Source organism: Mobula birostris, chromosome 8 (assembly GCF_030028105.1).
Source record: "Mobula birostris isolate sMobBir1 chromosome 8, sMobBir1.hap1, whole genome shotgun sequence".
NCBI classification, from domain to species: Eukaryota; Metazoa; Chordata; class Chondrichthyes; order Myliobatiformes; family Myliobatidae; genus Mobula; species Mobula birostris.
In genome coordinates, this window is record NC_092377.1 from 50,254,661 (window position 1) to 50,273,075 (window position 18,415).

The following is an 18,415-nucleotide window of genomic DNA, read 5'->3' on the forward strand; positions in this document are numbered from 1 at the left end:
TTATGCTCACAGATCTCGATTTTGCAGATGACATAGTCCTGCTCTCTGACCAGATGGAGGAAGCACAGCAGCTACTGACAAAAGTGGAAATTGAGTGCAATAAAGTTGGACTTCACCTAAACGCTAAAAAGACAGTGTACATGGTGTTTAACTGTGACAAAGGTACTCTCAAGACTGTAAAGAATGATACCATTAAGAAAGGCTTTGACGACAAGTACCTCGGGTCAAGAATGATGAGTTTGGAGAAGGACATAAAGATACGGAGGGTGCTGGTGTGGAGGGCTATGAACGACATGAAGGAAATCCGGAAGTCGAACCTGACCAGAACCTGAAAAGAGGATCATCATAGCAGTCATAGATTCCATTCTCACGTACGGTTGCGAGATGTGGACACTCACCAAGACTATGTGAAAGTCTCTAGATGGTTGTATACACGATTGCTCTGGATGGCTCTTGACGTGAGTTGGCAACAGCACATAATGAACGTTGAGCTCTATGACGACCTACCGATGCTCACCACTAAAATCAAGGTGAGAAGACTGCAACTAGCGGGGCACTGTCTACACCACCCCGAGCTACCTGCCAGCCTAGTCATCATATGGGAGCCCAAACACGGGAGGATGAACCCTGGGTGCCCTCCCAAGACTATGGTCAACACGCTCCTAGAAGACAGCGGCACGGCTAATGTAGATGAACTGAACACGCTGATGAGGGAGAGGGAAAAGTGGAGAGTCCGTCATCGTGCCCAACGCCGGCCCCCTAGGCCTGAGTCGACGTAGTAGTAGTAGTAGTAGTAGTAGTAGTAGTAGTAGTAGTAGTAGAAGAACAGGAGCCAGGATGTTGGTTGTAAATTACAAGGGAAGATAGAAAAGAAAATGCATGTCAAAAGGGTAATGTTACGATAGTCATGGGGGATATCAATATGCAGGTAGATTAGGAAAATCAGATTGGTGCTGATTTTGGATCCTAAGAGAGAGGATCTGTAGGGTGCCTATGAGATGGCTTTTTAGAGCAGTTTGTGGTTGAGCCCAATAGGGGATCAGCTATTCTGGAATGGGTGTTGTGTAATAAACTGGATTTGATTAGGGGGCTTAAGGTAAATGAATCCTTCGGAGGCAGTGATCATAATATGATAGAATTCATCCTGCAATTTGAGAGGGAGAAACTGGAGTCAGATGTCAGTATCACAGTGGAGTAAGGGGAATTAGAGGAACATGAGAAAGGAGCTGGCCAAAGTCGATTGGAAGGAGACAGTAGCGGGATGATGACAGAGCAGCAATGGCTGGAGTTTCTGGGAGCAATTTGGAAGGCATAGGATAGATATATCCCAAAGATGAAGTGGTATTCCAATGGCAGGATGACACAACCGTGGCGGACAAGAGAAGTCAAAGTCAGCATAAAAGCAAAAGAGAGGGCATATAATAGATTAGATTAGATTATTAGATTATGAGGACACACAGTCCTCTTTTATTGTCATTTAGTAATGCATACATTAAGAAATGATACAATATTCCTCCGGTGTGATATCACAGAAACACAGGACAGACCAAGACTGAAAAACTGACAAAAACCACATAATTATAACATATAGTTACAACAGTGCAAGCAATACCATAACTTGATGAAGAACAGGCCATAGGCACGGTAAAAAAAGTTCAAAGTCTCTCGAAAGTCCCACATCTCACGCAGACGGGAGAAGGAAGAAAACTCCCCCTGCCATGCCCGACCACAGTCCGACTCTGAGTAGTCTGAAAACTTGAAGCCTCTGACCAGTCCTCCGACACCGAGCACCGTCTCTGCTGAGTGCTTCGACTCCAGCCCTGGCCGCCAGCAGCAGGCAAAGCTGAGGATTTGGGGCCTTCCTTCCAGAGATTCTCGATCGCACAGTAGCAGCGGCAGTGAACCGGGCATTTCAGAAGTTTCTCCAGATGTTCCTCCGTGCTTCTCACAGCTGTCTCCACCAAATCAGAATTGTGCACGGCCCCTATTTAACAAATACGATATCATTTCACCAGAGAGGCTAGGCGTGCTGTGTTGCGCCGCCATCTTCTCCTCCCGCCATCTAATAGAGCAAAATTATTAGGAAGTTAGAGGATTGGGAAGCTTTTAAGCTTCCACTAATGCCCCACCTCCTCCTCGTACCCCATCCATTATTTATTTATATACACACATTCTTTTTCTCTCTCTCCTTTTTCTCCCTCTGTCCCTCTCACTATACCCCTTGCCCATCCTCTGGTTTTTCCCCCCTCCCCCTTTTCTTTCTCCCTTGGCCTCCTGTCCCATGATCCTCTCATATCCCTTGTGCCAATCACCTGTCCAGCTCTTGGCTCCATCCCTCCCCCTCCTGTCTTCTCCTATCATTTTGGATCTCCCCCTCCCCCTCCCCCTCCCCCTCCCACTTTCAAATCTCTTTCTAGCTCTTCTTTCAGTTAGTCCTGACGAAGGCTCTCAGCCCAAAATGACGACTGTACCTCTTCCTAGAGATGCTGCCTGGCCTGCTGCGTTCACCAGCAACTTTGATGTGTGTTGCTTGAATTTCCAGCGTCTGCAGATTTCCTCGTGTTTGCGAAATTATAGGCAAGTTAGCCTGACCTCAGTGGTTGGGAAGATGTTGAAGTCGATTGTCATGGATGAGGTTTTGAAGTTCTTGGAGGCACATGATAAAATTGAGCCAAAGCCAGCATGGTTTCCTTAAAGAAAAATCTTGCCTGACAAATCTGTTGAAATTCTTTAAGGAAATAACAAGCAGGATAGACAAAGGAAAATCAGTGGATGTTGTGTATTAAGATCTTCAGAAGGCCTTTGACAAGGTGCTTTGCAAGGTAAGAGCCCATGATATTAGAGGGAATATACTAGCAAGAATACAGCATTGGCTGATTGGCAGGAGGCAAAGAGTGGGAATGAAGGGAGACTTTTCTGATTGGCTGCTGGTGACTAGTATTGTTTTGCAGGAGTTGGTATTGGGTTTGCTCTTTTTACATTATATATCAATGATTTGGATGACAGAATTGATGGATTTTTGGCCAAGTTTGCTGACGATAAGAAGATGATGGAGGGGCATGTAGTGTTGAAGAAGGAGGGAGGCTGCAGAAGCACTTAGACAGATTAGGAGAACGGGCAAAGAAGTGGCAGATGGAATACAGTGTCCAGAAGTGTGTGGTCAGGCACTTTGGTGAAGGAATAAAAGTGTAGACTATTTTCTCTATGGGGAGAAAATTTAAAAATCTGATGTGCAAAGGGACTTGCGAATCCTCGTGCAAGATTCCCTAAGGGTTAACTTGCATGCTAAGTCAGTGGTGAGGAAGGCAAATGCAATATTATCATTAATTTCAAGAGGTTTAGAATATAAAATTAAGATGTAATGTTGAGGCTTTTAAAGGCATTGTTGAGACCTCACTTGGAGTATTGTGAACAATTTTGGGCCCCTTATATAAGAAAGATTCAAAGGAGGCTCACAAAAATGATTCCAGGATTGAAAGGCTTATCATAAATGAAGACGATCTATTTGAAGTTCTCCTCTGCTCTGCAGAGAGATTTCCATTGATCTCTTCAGCCTCATGGTTTATCCATACAGATGCAGGCCAATTTCCCAGCATTTTCCTTCTCTTTTAATTCCAGTCCTTTACTGATTTATTAGATGGTGTCTGTCAAAGATCAAAATGGTGACACATGATAATCCTCAAACATACCATGATCCCAGCCGGCAATAATCATAATTGCACATCCAATTCTATATTTTACTGCGGGAGTTACATGCCACTACATTATAAACTGAAATATGTTAGTCTGGACTGATTTGGAGCAGAGACACACTCTGGAAAGATCTCCTTATGCATCATTACAGCAATCAGTCCAGTTACTGATGAATGGCAAAAGTGCAACTAGACCAATTAGGGTCTTAACGAGGATTTGTTTTACTTTTCATATTTTATAGAATGGACATCAGTTTTACTTAAATCTATGTTCACTTCTGCATAAAAATTACCCAGCTTTTATATTTGCAATTGGTGTCATCTTACTGGGTCATTCAGCTGACCATGTAAAGGACAGAAATGACAAGAGAAATGCACAGAAGAATGTGCAAGATCTGCAGTACAAACAACAGACACATCGTTGAATCCTAGGAATGTCTTTTTGCAATAAGGTAAACTGCTGTCTCTACCACTGGGAAATTAAAACAATACCAGTTGTAGATCTGCAAATTGTGGTACATCACACTCAAAGAAAACCATGAGCAAACACAAATTAAAATCCAATCACAGTCCTTAGCATACTGAGCTGGATCAAGCTACATGTGGATTATCCCTCCTGAATTCCAATTCAAATCAAGGGGAATTTCAATCCTTGGTCTGACGGTTCCCTGTGTGACTGGGCTCCATATGGAATTCAACAATGAAGTGGAGCGACAGAAGTGAAGCAGCTGGCCTTGAGGGTATCCTGGGCATACAGGACCTCACAGGTAAATGCTTCTTGTAACCAAAGGCCACAACCAACACGAGTTTGCCCACTTAAAGTACATTGGCTGTATAATTAGAAAAATGCAACAATCTTCCTTTTTAATTTACAGCCTGCTTTACCTTCATGGAGATATATAGCATAGGAAGAGGTCATTAAATCCCTCTTGTCTATGCCAAGTTAAAAAATCTAGCCTAATTCCACTATCCACATCATGTTTATCAAATGCTTCTGATTCTATACCCCTTTCAAATTCTGAGTTTCAGACTGCCATGTTCCTCTGGGTGAACATATTGACTTCATAAATGCAAACACGAGGAGATCTGCAGATGCTGGAAATTCAAGCAAAACACACACAAAAATGCTGGTGAACGCAGCAGGCCAGGCAGCATCTATAGGAAGAGATCACTCCCCCTCCTGTCTTCTCCTATCATTTTGGATCTCCCCCTCCCCCCTCCCACTTTCAAATCTTACTATCTCTTCTTTCAGTTAGCCCTGACGAAGGGTCTCGGCCCGAAATGTCAACTGTACCTCTTCCTAGAGATGCTGCCTGGCCTGCTGTGTTCACCAACATTTTTTGTGTGTGTCGCTTGACTTCATAAATGCTTGATTAGTCTTAAAACTTAATGCTATATTATTTTACCAAGGGAAATATCTCTGTCCTAATAATTAAGCCTTAATTATACACAGCTCAATTAATTCTCTCCACGGCCTCCAAAGATTTAAAATTAACAACCACAGTCCAGTCAAACCTCTGTAATAATTATAATGCTATTGTCTGGCAAGATTCTCAAATCTTCCAATATTTTCTTTAGTATCACCCTAATCCTTTGAAAAGTGCTGTCTACAATTGTATATAGTATTCCAGTTAACCAGTAAGTAATGTTAATCTGGTTGTGATGTATCCTCCCTGTTCTTGTTTTCTATTCCCCAGACAATACAGGTCAACACTGGGTTATGAACACCCAGTTCAGGCACCCATACATCCAAATGGCTTGCATTGTATTATTAAATTCAGAAGTCCAACATACGTCCACACGTTCATTCCTACAAATGAAAGAACTTTCCCCACTCTCTCTCTCTCTCCCTTTGTTAGACCATAAGACATAGGAGCAGAAGTAGGCCATTCGGCCCATTGAGTCTGTTCCACCATTCAATCATGGGCTGATCCAATTCTTCCAGTCATCCACACTCCCCTGCTTTCTCCCCATACTCTTTGATGCCCTGGCTAATCAAGAACCTATCTATCTCTGCCTTAAATGCACCCAATGACTTGGCCTCCATAGTCACTCGTGGCAACAAATTCCACAGATTTACCACCCTCTGACTAAAGTAATTTCTCCACATCTCTGTTCTAAATGGACGTCCTTCAATCCTGAAGTTGTGCCCTCTTGTCTTGGACTCCCCTACCATGGGAAATAACTTTGCCATATCTAATCTGTTCAGGCCTTTTAACATTCAGAATGTTTCTATGAGATCCCCCCTCATTCTCCTGAACTCCAGGGAATACAGCCCAAGAGCTGCCAGATGTTCCTCATATGGTAACCCTTTCATTCGTGGAATCATTCTTGTGAATCTTCTCTGAACGCTCTCCAATGTCAGTATATCCTTTCTAAAATAAGGAGCCCAAAACTGCATACAATACTCCAAGTGTGGTCTCACAAGTGCCTTATAGAGCCTCAACTTCACATCCCTGCTCTAATATTCCATACCTCTAGAAATGAATGCCAACATTGCACTCACCTTCTTCACCACTGACTCAACCTGGAGGTTAACCTTTAGGGTATCCTGCGTAAGGACTCCCAAGTCCCTTTGCATCTCAGCATTTTGAATTCTCTCCCAATCTAAATAATAGTCTGCCCATTTATTTCTTCCACCAAAGTGCATGACCATACACTTTCCAACATTCTATTTCATTTGCCACTTCTTTGCCCATTCCCCTAAACTATCTAAGTCTTTCTATAGGTACTCTGTTTCCTCAACACTACTTGCTCTTCCACCTATCTTTATATCATCAGCAAATTTAGCCACGAATCCATTAATCCCACAGTCCAAATCATTGACATACATCATAAAAAGCAGCAGTCCCAATTCCCACCCCTGTGGAACTCCATTGGTAACTATCAGTCAGCCAGAATAGGATCCCTTTATTCCCACACTCTATTTTCTGCCAATCAGCCAATGCTCCACCCATGCTAGTAACACCCCTGTATTTCCATGGGATCTTACCATGCTTAGCAGCCTCATGTATGGCACCTTGTAAAAAGCCTCCAAGTACACCACATCGACTGCATCCCCTTCATCTACCCTGCTTGTAATTTCCTCAAAGAATTGCAGTAAATTTGTCAGGCAGGATTTTCCTTTCAGGAAACCATGCTGGCTTTGGCCTATCTTGTCATGTGCCTCCAGGTATTCCGTAATCTCATCCATAACTATCGATTCCAACAACTTTCCAACCACTGATGTCAGGCTAACAAGTCTATAGTTTCCTTTCTGCTGCCTCCCACCCTTCTTAAATAGTAATAATTCTCTGTTATCAGTCTTACGTGCTTTTGATGCCATTCATTACAATACTGCAGAGGTGTGTTTCTCAACATACAGTCAGATCAGTTTACAGATGTCTGTTAAAATGGAATCCATCCATTACCCAGGGAGAGCCTGTAAAGCCTTATTTCTTCTTGATAGACTTTAACTTCTTACTCTCTGGATATCATAAAAAGGAGAAAGCCAAAAGGTCAAATGGTTAAGAATTATATTCCCTATAATTCTTGTTTCTATTATAATCCAGAGATTTATCTAATCTTGAACATACTTAATGAGTCATCATTCACAGCTGATAAGGACAGGAAAAACTTTCTTACGCCTTAGGTGGATGATTCCTCGTTTAGAAAACACCTCCTAGTTCTAGATTCTATCACTAAGGAAATACCCTCTTTGAAAAACACTCTGAGAATTCCACGCTTCATTATTCCAAGCTCCAAAGTGTATAAACATTCAATCTGCCCAATTTGATTCTTTGGTAAGTCTTTCAGTCTATGAATGAATCTAGTTATGGAGTTGCACTTCATAGGCTATGTCCATACTACGCCGGATAATTTTGAAAACGCCGGTTTCGAGTAAAAACGACAGGCGTCCACGCTAAGCGTTTTGCAAAATATCTCCGTCCACATTAGGCGGATATTTGGGCGAATCTCCTCCTACTGGGCATGCGCAGGACACACAGAAAACAACCGAAGAGGGAGCGGTATACTTAGTGCGCGTTCGTCTAGTTACAGAGTAGAAAAACTTTAAAGGAATTGCTCTTGGCTCTCGTGCAGGACTTAAAACTTAAAAAAAAAACAAATACTGGAGCGTATGGAGGCAACCGACAGGGAGTTCACGGACAGTATGACCGCGCTGACGACGAACAGTGAAAAACTGACCAACTCTGTTGCATTAATAAAGCACCTTGTTAAAGGTATAAAACGTCTGCATCAGCGTTATCTTGTATTTCCATACAATGTTACATTAGGCTGTTACACATCTATTGTCAGAGAAGTACTTGCATAAATAGGTAAACCACCTTCATACAAGCAAGGACAGAAAACAGGGCAAAGTGAGTATATTCAGTAGGCTATGGGTCAAGGTATTTGGTGAGCACATTTCTAACCCTCATGGCTTCAGTCTCGTCCGTCTGTTCTGAAATTGTTAGGTAGTGGCGTTCAAGAAAACAACGAACATCTGTTCCGACACGTCATGACAGCGTTTTTAAATAGTCAAAAAAGCTCACTTTACAACTTAACTCTCACGCCGTTCACACCGACTGCGCGTTCTAACAGCTTGCGCAGTTCCAAGCAGAAGCAGAAAAAAGCATTGTTGTTCTGGTGTTGTCATGACAGTGTTTTTAAATCTCTCCGGTTACCCCGTACACACTACGCCGGATATTAAGCGTTTTCAGATTTATTCACTCTGGAGAGTGTTTTCGAAAATCTCCGTTTTCGGGGTCTGAAAACGCCGGCTCAGTGTGGACGGGAGGGCAAAACGAAGAGAAAAAGCTTTGTTTTCAAAATTTTCCGGCGTAGTTTAGGCGTACCCATAGAAACAGCCCCTTTGGCCTATCGCCTCTAGGCTGGCCATAATGCCTATTTATACTAATCTCATTTGCCTGCATTAATTCCATATGCTTTAATGTTTGGCTCATTCAAGTGCCTGTTCAGATGCCTCTTAAATGTTGTTACTGTTTCTGCCCCCACTACCACCTCCTGAGATTTGATTCCACATACTAACTCAGTGTAAAAATATTACCCCTTCATGCCTTCTCATTCTCACCTTAAACTCACCAGTTTTGGACACTCTACAATGGAAATAGACTCTGCACTTCCCATAATGTTATATAACTCCATTATGCCACCACAGCCTCTTTTGCTCCAGGGAAGACAGACTAGGTCCTTCAACCTCTCCTTGTAACTCAAGCCCTTTAGTCCTAATTGGCCATAAACCAGAAACTTCCAAACTCTTCCCCTTCATGTACCTATCCGAATGCCTCTTAAATGTTGTAGTTGTATCCACCTCAATTACTTCCTCCAGCAACTCATTCCAGTAACTCACTGCCCTCAATGTAAATAAGCTCTGTATGCTCAGTTTACTTTAAATCTCTCTCCTCATATCTTGTATCTGTGACCTCTGGGCTTTGGATTGCCCATCTCTGGGTGAAAGACTAAGAATGTCCATCTTATCCACACCCCTCGTGATTTTATAAACCTATGAAGTCTCCTCTCAGCACTCCAATGAATAAAGATCCATGGCTCAGGCCCTCCAGGCGAGGTATCATACTCTTAAATCTACTCTGTTCCCTCTCCAGCTTGACCATATCTTTCCGATAACAGGGTGAAAAAAACCTTACTCAATACTCCAAGGGTTGTCTCACCAGTGACTTATAACTGCAACATGATGTCCCTTCTCCTCAGCTTGTTGCCCTGACTGATGAAAGACAGCATGCTAAATGGCTTCTTCACCACCGTCTATTCGTGTGGCCACTTTCAGTAAACTGTGCACCCGTACTCCCAGGTCCCTCTCTTCCACAATGCATGTCAGTGCCCTGCCATTCATGCTATCAGTCCTACCTTTCTTTGAATGTCCAAAATGCATCACCTCACACTTATCTATGCAAATTGAAATCCATTTGCTGAAATGAAACTCACATCCTATTATTCCAATACCCATCTCTGATTTTGCTGTATGTACGTCCCTTAAATTTCAGTTATTTGGGGTCCTATTACATAATACCAAAGTGATCCAACCATATGATCTCACTGGATATTCCCCAGGATATCCCCTCTAAGCATTTCCATGATATTCTCCCTAATTATTAGTAAAACTCCCCCTCCTCTCCTACCTCCATATCTGTCACGTTGGAAGCATCAATACCCCAGAAGGTTGAGCTGCTTGTCCTGTTTCCATAATAACCACAATATCACAAGCCCTTGTGTTGATTCATGCTTTGAGGTCCATGATTTACCAGTGAGGCTCTTGCATTTTGTTTAGTCCATCAATCCTTTCATGCTCCATGCATTGGTCCTGTCTGGCCTGTTGACTAGACTTGCTTGTTTTAAGTTCTATCTTCATCTTTCTCTCTGATACATGACTATTTTGGGTCCCACATCCTTTGTTAGACTGGTTTAAACTTTCCCAAGCAACATTAGCAAACCTTGTCACAGGATATTGGTTCCCTCCAGTTCAGACGCAACCTGACACTTTTGAACAAGACAGCCCTGCTCTAGAAGAGACACCAATGATCTAAATAACTGAAGTCCTTCAACCTGCACTAGGGTCTTTTGTCAAATGCTCATTTGCCATATCCTCACTAGTGTGAGAGGTACAGAGAGCAATCCTCAGAGTAGAACCTGGACGTTCTGCCCTTCAAATTTCGGCCTGATCCCCTATATTCACTATGGAGGACCTTATCACTCTTCCTGCCCTTGTAGCTGGTACCAATATATTTCATGTCTTCTACCAGTTCACCCTCTTCTTTCAGAAAGTCTTGTGCCTGCTCAGAGACACTGTTGACATGGGCAACAGGGTAAGAACACATCATCCTGGAATCTGCTCAAAGACACAGATCCCACCCCTACCTCCCACCAATCTAGTGAACTTTCTCTGCAATGACTCCTCAGATAAAACTGTACACAGTTCTTTCAGTTTGACTCCATCAAAGTCCTGCACATCTGACCAAAAGGTCCTTACTTCTGCATTCTATCCCCTTTACAATAAAAGCTAATTACTTTCTGTAGTTATAAGCCAGATTTCCTGTTTTCTTTGGGGGTTCTGTGGACAAGAATCCTAAAATCCCCATATTATTTTTACACTTCTCAGTATTACCATGTCTTGTTTATTCTAACTAAATACAGTACCTATTTTTTTTTCTGGAATTAAATCCTTTCAAGATTTGTGTGCCCTCCAAACCTACCCACAGATATTTTCCTATAGAGCACAGCCTTCTGTCAGTGATACAGAAACAAAAGCTGACGTCACTTCTCTTAATCATGGCTTTTACTTTTAGCAAAGTTTTTCATAGATGTCACAAAAATTGAAACAGCACTAAGTTCTGCTGAACCCTTTCCCATTACTTAGATGCTCTATTCATCGTTACCCTTTGCCTTGTCCATCAATGCAATATGGGACCCCTCATCCCTTTCACTTGAGTACACTGCCCTGTGGGATCTTGCAAAAAATCTCATGTCGTCTACACCAAGCACATGACTCTCCTTGGCTGCTTTTTAATACTCGAGTTAGAGATGACCTTTCCTTCATGAAACCATTTTAACAACTTTGATAATCTGCACTTTCCAAGTAACAATTTCTTCTGTTTCTGTCTTCACTGTTGTTAGGCTGACCTGCCTATCATTATTTATGCTCCTTCACCCTATACAAATGATATCATTCCTTCATAGGCTGCAGGCTAAACTTCTGGAAGACAAAAGCCTTTCACAAACTTTCTCCAATTGCAAAACTTCATCTCCTGGCAATCAAGATGGACAACACAATCATAAGAGATTCTGCAGATGCTGGAAATGTTGAGCAATGCACGCAAAATGCCAGAGGACTCAGGAAGTCAGGCATCATTTATGGAGGTTTTGGGCCGAGATTCTTCATCAAGACTTGACACACTTAAAACTGCATGACACACTATTCAATCCATCATCATCTGCAAGGTCTTCAGTTGCCTCTGGAAAAGTATTCAAAAATCAAGACTTCAGATCCAACACTAGGCTATGGTCTACAGCAGAAATGAATCCAACATTAATAAACCAGTCTGATGGACAACAATTCTCTGTGGAAAAGCCAGCTACAGAGACCCCTCGCCTGTTCCTTGATGTGGGGTGCAAGTCCACAGCTCTGAGAAAGTTGTAGCACAAGTATAAAGTGTGGTAAAAGTTGAGTAAAGCGCAGGGTTTCTGTTTCTCTTCCCACACGTGCTACCTGATCTGCTGACATTTCCAGTATTATCTGTTTCTATTTTATTTTGCCCTTCCAACAGAGGTCTTAATGTAATGAAAATTCCTCTCTCTCTCTATACTGTACATCTCTCTTTCAGTTAGCAAGGTACTTAACACCCCATCCTCCCATGTTATTTCCCTATTATTGTACCACAGAAATTTGCAGAGATATTTGCAAACATCTTCTGCTTCTCTCTTTTCCATTCTGATTCCCATTACCTCTTCTCGTCTTCTCACCTGCCTATCGCCTCCATCTGGTGCCCCTCCACTGTCCTATCAGATTCCTTCTTCATTAGCCCTTCACCTTTCTACCTATCAGCTCCCAGTTTCTCACCTCCTCCCCGTCCCTCCCCCACCTCTTATTCTGGGTCCTTCCCCTTTAGTTTCCTGTCCTGATGAAGTCTTGGCCCAAAATATTGACTTTTTATTCCTTTCCATAGATGCTGTCTGACTTGCTGAGTTTCTTCAGGATTTTGTTTGTTATTACCTTGCATTTCTAGCATCTGCAGAATCTCTTGTTTGAGCAGATATTTGCTCTCTCATTACCCTTTTAATATATGTCACTATATCCTCTACAAATATTGACTTTAATGAATGTACACTGATTGGCTTAGCATGTATGGCCTGATCTCTAAATTGGTAAAACGACTTAATAAGGAAGTGTGTGTCACTGCTACAATTTAGGACCCTGCTTTTCACTCTCGTTAATAACTTATGCCTGCAGAATATCATTGTATTATTATGTCATTGCTAAAGTTATGGAGCATTTCCTCTGCCTATTCACTTCAGGAGTGGCTCTTCATCCTATCGCACTGCTCCCATTTCTGATCACCTTTGGAGAAGGCTTGTTCTGTAAATGACTGGGTTTTTATTCTGCCAACAGCTTACTTCCCATAGTAACAATGATATTTTGTCTTTATCTTTATGCAACACCTTCAACATGAATCTCTAAGTCTGAAATGACAATAATTGATTGGCTTAACCACAGTCCATGAATGAGACAATGGGAGCAGAGATCAACACTAAAGGGGGGGAAAAAAAACACATTCATGTGAAGTCAGGGGAGGGAGGAGAGAATGGATTAAGATGGAGACTGAAAAGAAAAAAGTTTTTTTTTGTGCTGATGCTAAGGATGATGATACCACTGCAACCAAAGATACATTGGAGTGGTCCATCAAAGATTTTGAAGAATTGCACAAGAAATGATGCACAGGAGGAAATAGGAGAATAACACTAAGGTACAGCTTTGTGACTAAGATCATCTCTCCACCTGATTGATCATGATAGGTGAAGTAAGAGAGTCATGGTATCTCCACGTGAACAACCTTTCAGTGGAAACTACACCACCAATGTAATCAATGAGAAAGGAAAGGATGTCCCTTTAAAACAAAGATACTATAGGCTAAGTGTGGAGAAGAGATATGATTAGTCTGCTCTCAGAAATGTTAGGTTGGGAGAATGGAATCGAAGATGTATTTGGTAGTGCTGCTTGGGTGGGTTTACCTTGTTGGTTCATTTAGAGAATTTCCAGGCTGTGGCTGTGATCTTACAGGATGAGGGAATGAACACAGGAATATGAAAGGAGAGAAATGAAGTGTCGTGACACTGGTGGAAACAGACTCAAGGACTTAATAGAGGAAGCCAACAGAACAAAAAGGAACTAAAAGTACTGTGTGTGTGTTTGCTGCATCACACAAAATACATGAAGAAGCCAACATCGAGCATCAATGAATCAATCAACAAATTGGAGAACAACTAAAAACAAAACAAGGCTCCTTGATGAAATGAGGCACAAGTATTCACTTCTGGATGTTTTTAATGCATTATTTTATTAATATCCTTTCTGTGCATATTGTAATACACAATAGTTGTAAAACAGTGAACACAATTAAGTACAAAGATTATCAAGAATTTTTGCAATTTAACATTGACAATAAACTGGTCAAAGGCTATTGTCAAATTCATGTTGTGAGATTAAAATCGTAAACAGCATACTTAATGATAACATGGCAGGGATAAAATGAGAACGTAGCTGTCAACTGTGCAGAACTTTTAAAAAATAAAGAATAATATTTAAATTCATATGCTTCAGATTTGTAGCATTAACTCTTTTACAAATTCACCCATTAAGTTGCTTGGAAAACAGATCCAGATTTGGCAAGCCCTCTCAAGAAATATTCCGTTCTGTCTCTTTGAATGTTCCCCGTTGAATTGCTACATGCCTGGATACAGCCCAACTCAAATTTATCCATCAATGTTTTGGATCTTTCAAGAGATTAACTTTCATAACTCTAAACCTCACAAGATACCGTCAACTAGGAGCATTAATAGCATATTTCACAGACAGCCAGTATTGGGTTGAGGAAGGAAATTTCAATTACTATCCCACTATCCCTCTAACCCCAAGGAAATAAAACTCAATTGTTCGAGTACAAATACGCTGATGGGATAACAATGTCGCTTTGCAAAGTCAAATACTGGAAAAGAGCACTTTTACAAATATTAGACAAACTCTACATCAGATACAAGACATTTTCTTCGTTGCAGTCTTTCCACAAATGGAAACATTAAGTTGTCCATCTTGTTAAATATATCTTTGTCTCCTGAGATCTTTCTGCTGCTCACTCCCAATTTCTATTAAAACCCAGGCCTCATGAGAAAAACCTGTAAATTGGAGGGTGGCCAATTCTCAGTGAAATTCAGAAGACGATGATTACTATTCATCTGGGTAAATGAATAAAAAGCTTAAACTGCTCTCAATTTTCTTTTCTGAAGGACTACTACCAGCCAGTTTTGTTCATTTAATAGATCTTATAAGTTTGCATTTTTTACAGACTTCTGCTGCCTGCACATGCTTCCAGATTGTCTTATTGTCTTTCCTGAACTGATTTTGAGGCAGCCATCCTCACACCAGTGTTGCAGGGTGGGATAGTATAAAGACCCATTTCAAGGCACCTAGGAACTAGGCATGAAGAGCGATCTAAACATCACTGCTGATTGCCAATTTACACAGGCCAGCAATCCCTGCAGATGAAAGACAAAGATAAGCCACTACTCCAAAAGTTCTGCCTGCTTACTTTTGTTTCAGGATTATTTTAGAAAACTAAAAGTTTATTCCAATAGGTTACTGAACTAAAATGGTACCTTCATTTCTCTCTCCACTGAGATGCTGCCTGATTCACTTCCAGTTTTTGTTTTATTGGTTTGCTTACATTCGGGATGAGGACTGATAGAGCCTACTCTGCTTAAATTTGGGTGTCATTAGTCTATGTTAACCAATTGCAAATACATAGGATGAAGTGTGCTGAATGACTGATGTGCAAGTGCAAGTACTTGGCATACAAAAACTAGACAGAAGTCATTCACAGTTGATGCAGGTGAGTTGTCACAATGTTTTCTGCACCCCTCAGCTTTCTCCTTATTTAATTGTACCATTGTCTTTTAATGCAGTCTCACTGCTGAGAACAGCACCCAGCTAAGATTGTACCTGGTGCAATTCCATTAAAGATTTCCACAGTAAACTTTAAATAATGGCAAAAATGGTCATATTGCTTCTAAACTAAAACCTATCTATTCCACCAACTGAGAGAAGACAGAGGCATATATAAACAAATAAACTTTTTTTCCTATTTGTTAAAACAGGAAACTTGATATTTGAGAACAACTTAAAAATAGCAGAATGTGATAGAACCTCACATCACATATACAATAGCCAAATATAAAGATGTTTTAGCAAGTTAGACTTACTGAACTTATTCTGTCATGTGTTGACGCTCTCAAAATTACAAGATAATAGTACAGAGATACCTGTAGAACTCAGCAACATTTTATTTCTGGTATCTGTGCGTTCGTACTGCACACTTACAATCAATAATGTGCATCTGATAGAACTAAAAGAAATTCAGACTAGCCCAAGAAACAACAATTAACAGTGAAACTAAAGTATACAAGCAAGGCCAATGCACTGACCACACAATTCAGTTCAATACTGTTTTTCTTTGTATTTAGATATAACCAAGATCCAACACGTTTACGTCAGTGCTCAACTAAAGTTAAAAATTGCCTCCTTACAGAAAATACAGGGAATATTGGAAAAAGTAATCACATCATTTAATGCATTTCATTGAAAAGATGTCAACATATCACCATCTGCTGTGCATATTCTATAATTTATCTTTTTTTAAAACTATTCTATACTATCCTTAATTAGCATAACGGTTTCCCATCCTGTTGAGCTTCTAGTTTCAAAATAAAGCAGTTTGTTCAAAATTCTGAGTTAAATATTTTGCTTAATAATTCATATTCATTTACAGTTTTCCTGCTGACCAGTTTCTAAATCAGCAGTTTAAAACTGTTGGCTTATTGAAACAGGGTATTTTATTTTAAATGTGGCCTCCATGGTGTCTAATTCCCCAGTAAAATGTTGAGAGGGCTATCCACAGCCTTCAACACAAACTGTATCATACTCGTCCAGTAGCACATACGGCATGAAAAAGAGTACGTATAGGAACAAGCCACAGTTTAACACCCCACTATATGTGTTCCCAGAAATGTATATGAAAACAGATAGCTCCTACCTCCCCCACAAAAAAAATAGGCAGAAGAGGGACTTAAACATAAACATTTCCTTGAATTTAGACTGTAATTCTTAAAAACTGTCAATTGACAATTCTTTTGCCAGTGTGATGTCAGAGATAATTATATTTTTAACTCATGGGGTACATTAATGTATCATACATGCTATCATACTCAGAGTCCTAACTAATCCAGTGTGTCTACCTTCGGACATCAAATATACATGTATATTCACATGCGTTTCCCTTTTTCCAAAGTGAGCTTTTTTTCCTGATCTGAATTGCCTCTGGAACAACGGAACTTGTCACTGGTGGCAGAATCCAGTGACAGGCAGCAAAACATCTGTCTATATGTCATGTCACAAGCCTATTAATTGAAACTTAAAACATTGAACTTAAATTAAATTAGACAAATCTGAACACTTTTTTTGTCTCAACTTTTGAAAATCAAGTCATAACTTCCAAATAACAAATTCAACAGCCATAAATATCCTGCTGAAACTTCAGACTCAGATTGATCGACACAATTAAAAATGATTTGCATCATATCATACAATCCGGTGATACTGTACCCACAAAAGTTGAATACACAGTAGAGGGTGTACAATAAATGATGCAGCCAGAATCTGAGTACAATAAAGGAACAGAGTAAATGTTAATCAAATGACCTGTACTTTCAACTAGTTTGTAAACTTATTTTTTTGCTGTTTCTAGTCCATTAAGTCAAGTCTTTCATAACATTTATTTAATGCTATGCAACAGCCTGGCTATTCTGTGACGTTACAGCTGTAATTCTTTACTAACTACGACTAGCAACTTCTTACCAAGTGCAAAATACTAACATGATTGGCTGTATCACCATATTTGGTCATTTCAACTAAACCATACTCAGATGTACTGCATTGTATGTACTAGAACTAGAATGAAACATTACTTCTGCTTTTATAACTATTTTACCAGTAACTATATAAATATTATTGACAATTAATGAACTGCACTCACTAGAATTTTAGATGCTTTAGACCATGCTTTAAAAGTGGCCTTTTAATTAATCACAAAACAAAATATTGAATAACTGCTTAGGGAAACAAACACTTCCCTCTGTCAACACCAGACAAAATTGTGGCAGCTCTGACAGGTTCCTCATCAGTGTAATAGGTAGATGTGGGCTTCTTCCATTGAGATTCATCTCTGGGCAACTTTTGCCATCTGAAGCAATGGTGAAAGATGTGACGTTTACTGCAATAGATTGAAATACTCTTCAGCAGTATCCCTCCAAAAGAGGACATCTGAGGATATGCAGCATAATTAAACAGTGCGGATGCTTAATGAACATGTAAACTCGTCAGAACCCTTAACATCAAGTTGCAGACTTGATGATGCGAACTAAATGTTTTAGACTTGAGTTTAAAAATCTCAGTGAACATGACAGGAAATGAATCCATTCTTCTTTTCTTTATCATCATTCAAGAAATATTGGTATTCACGCATGGATACTGACACAAACACTGGAGTTCATATCCTAATTCAATGTTTTAGTTTTCAAAATTCCTAGAGCCCCAAGCAATGATACAAATAGTACAGAACATTATACCACATGTAGCCAGAAAGAAATCCCATTAGTTGTACTAGGAAGAGCCAGAATGAGTCAAGGACCATAGGTCTGGAAGTCGCCACTGTCTGACCTTTGGTAGGTGGAAATGCTCCTGCAATTATAAAAGTATTTTAGTTCCACTAATAACATAGTAAATAAATGTATTATTCATTTAACTGTTATCCAATGAATAATCCACTTCAACAGCCAACATTCCTTCCTTCTGCCAATGAGGAGGTAAATGCTGCAAGAACTACAGCATTGACTATCCGATTCAATTTCTTCCCAAGATCCCTACATCATAAAAGCCAGTTATT

General features: G+C 40.4%; 1 protein-coding gene and 1 long non-coding RNA gene across 2 annotated transcripts in view; both read right to left on the reverse strand.

The window, feature by feature from the left end:
* Positions 1-1,517: 1,517 nt before the first annotated feature.
* LOC140202190 (uncharacterized) lies at positions 1,518-8,284 on the reverse strand. The gene is made up of 3 exons (XR_011887027.1): positions 8,225-8,284; positions 7,002-7,158; positions 1,518-2,062 (listed from the first exon to the last, which is right to left on the reverse strand). It is a non-coding gene; the product is annotated as an uncharacterized lncRNA (long non-coding RNA).
* A 5,454-nt stretch (positions 8,285-13,738) lies between these two features.
* The window catches only part of lpgat1 (lysophosphatidylglycerol acyltransferase 1), a 71,337-nt gene continuing 66,660 nt past the window's right edge, over positions 13,739-18,415 (reverse strand). Inside the window, exon 9 of the mRNA XM_072265177.1 lies at positions 13,739-18,210. Within this exon, the coding sequence (XP_072121278.1) occupies positions 18,056-18,210 (155 nt within the window). The 3' untranslated portion in view covers positions 13,739-18,055. The remainder of the gene's footprint in view (positions 18,211-18,415) is intronic.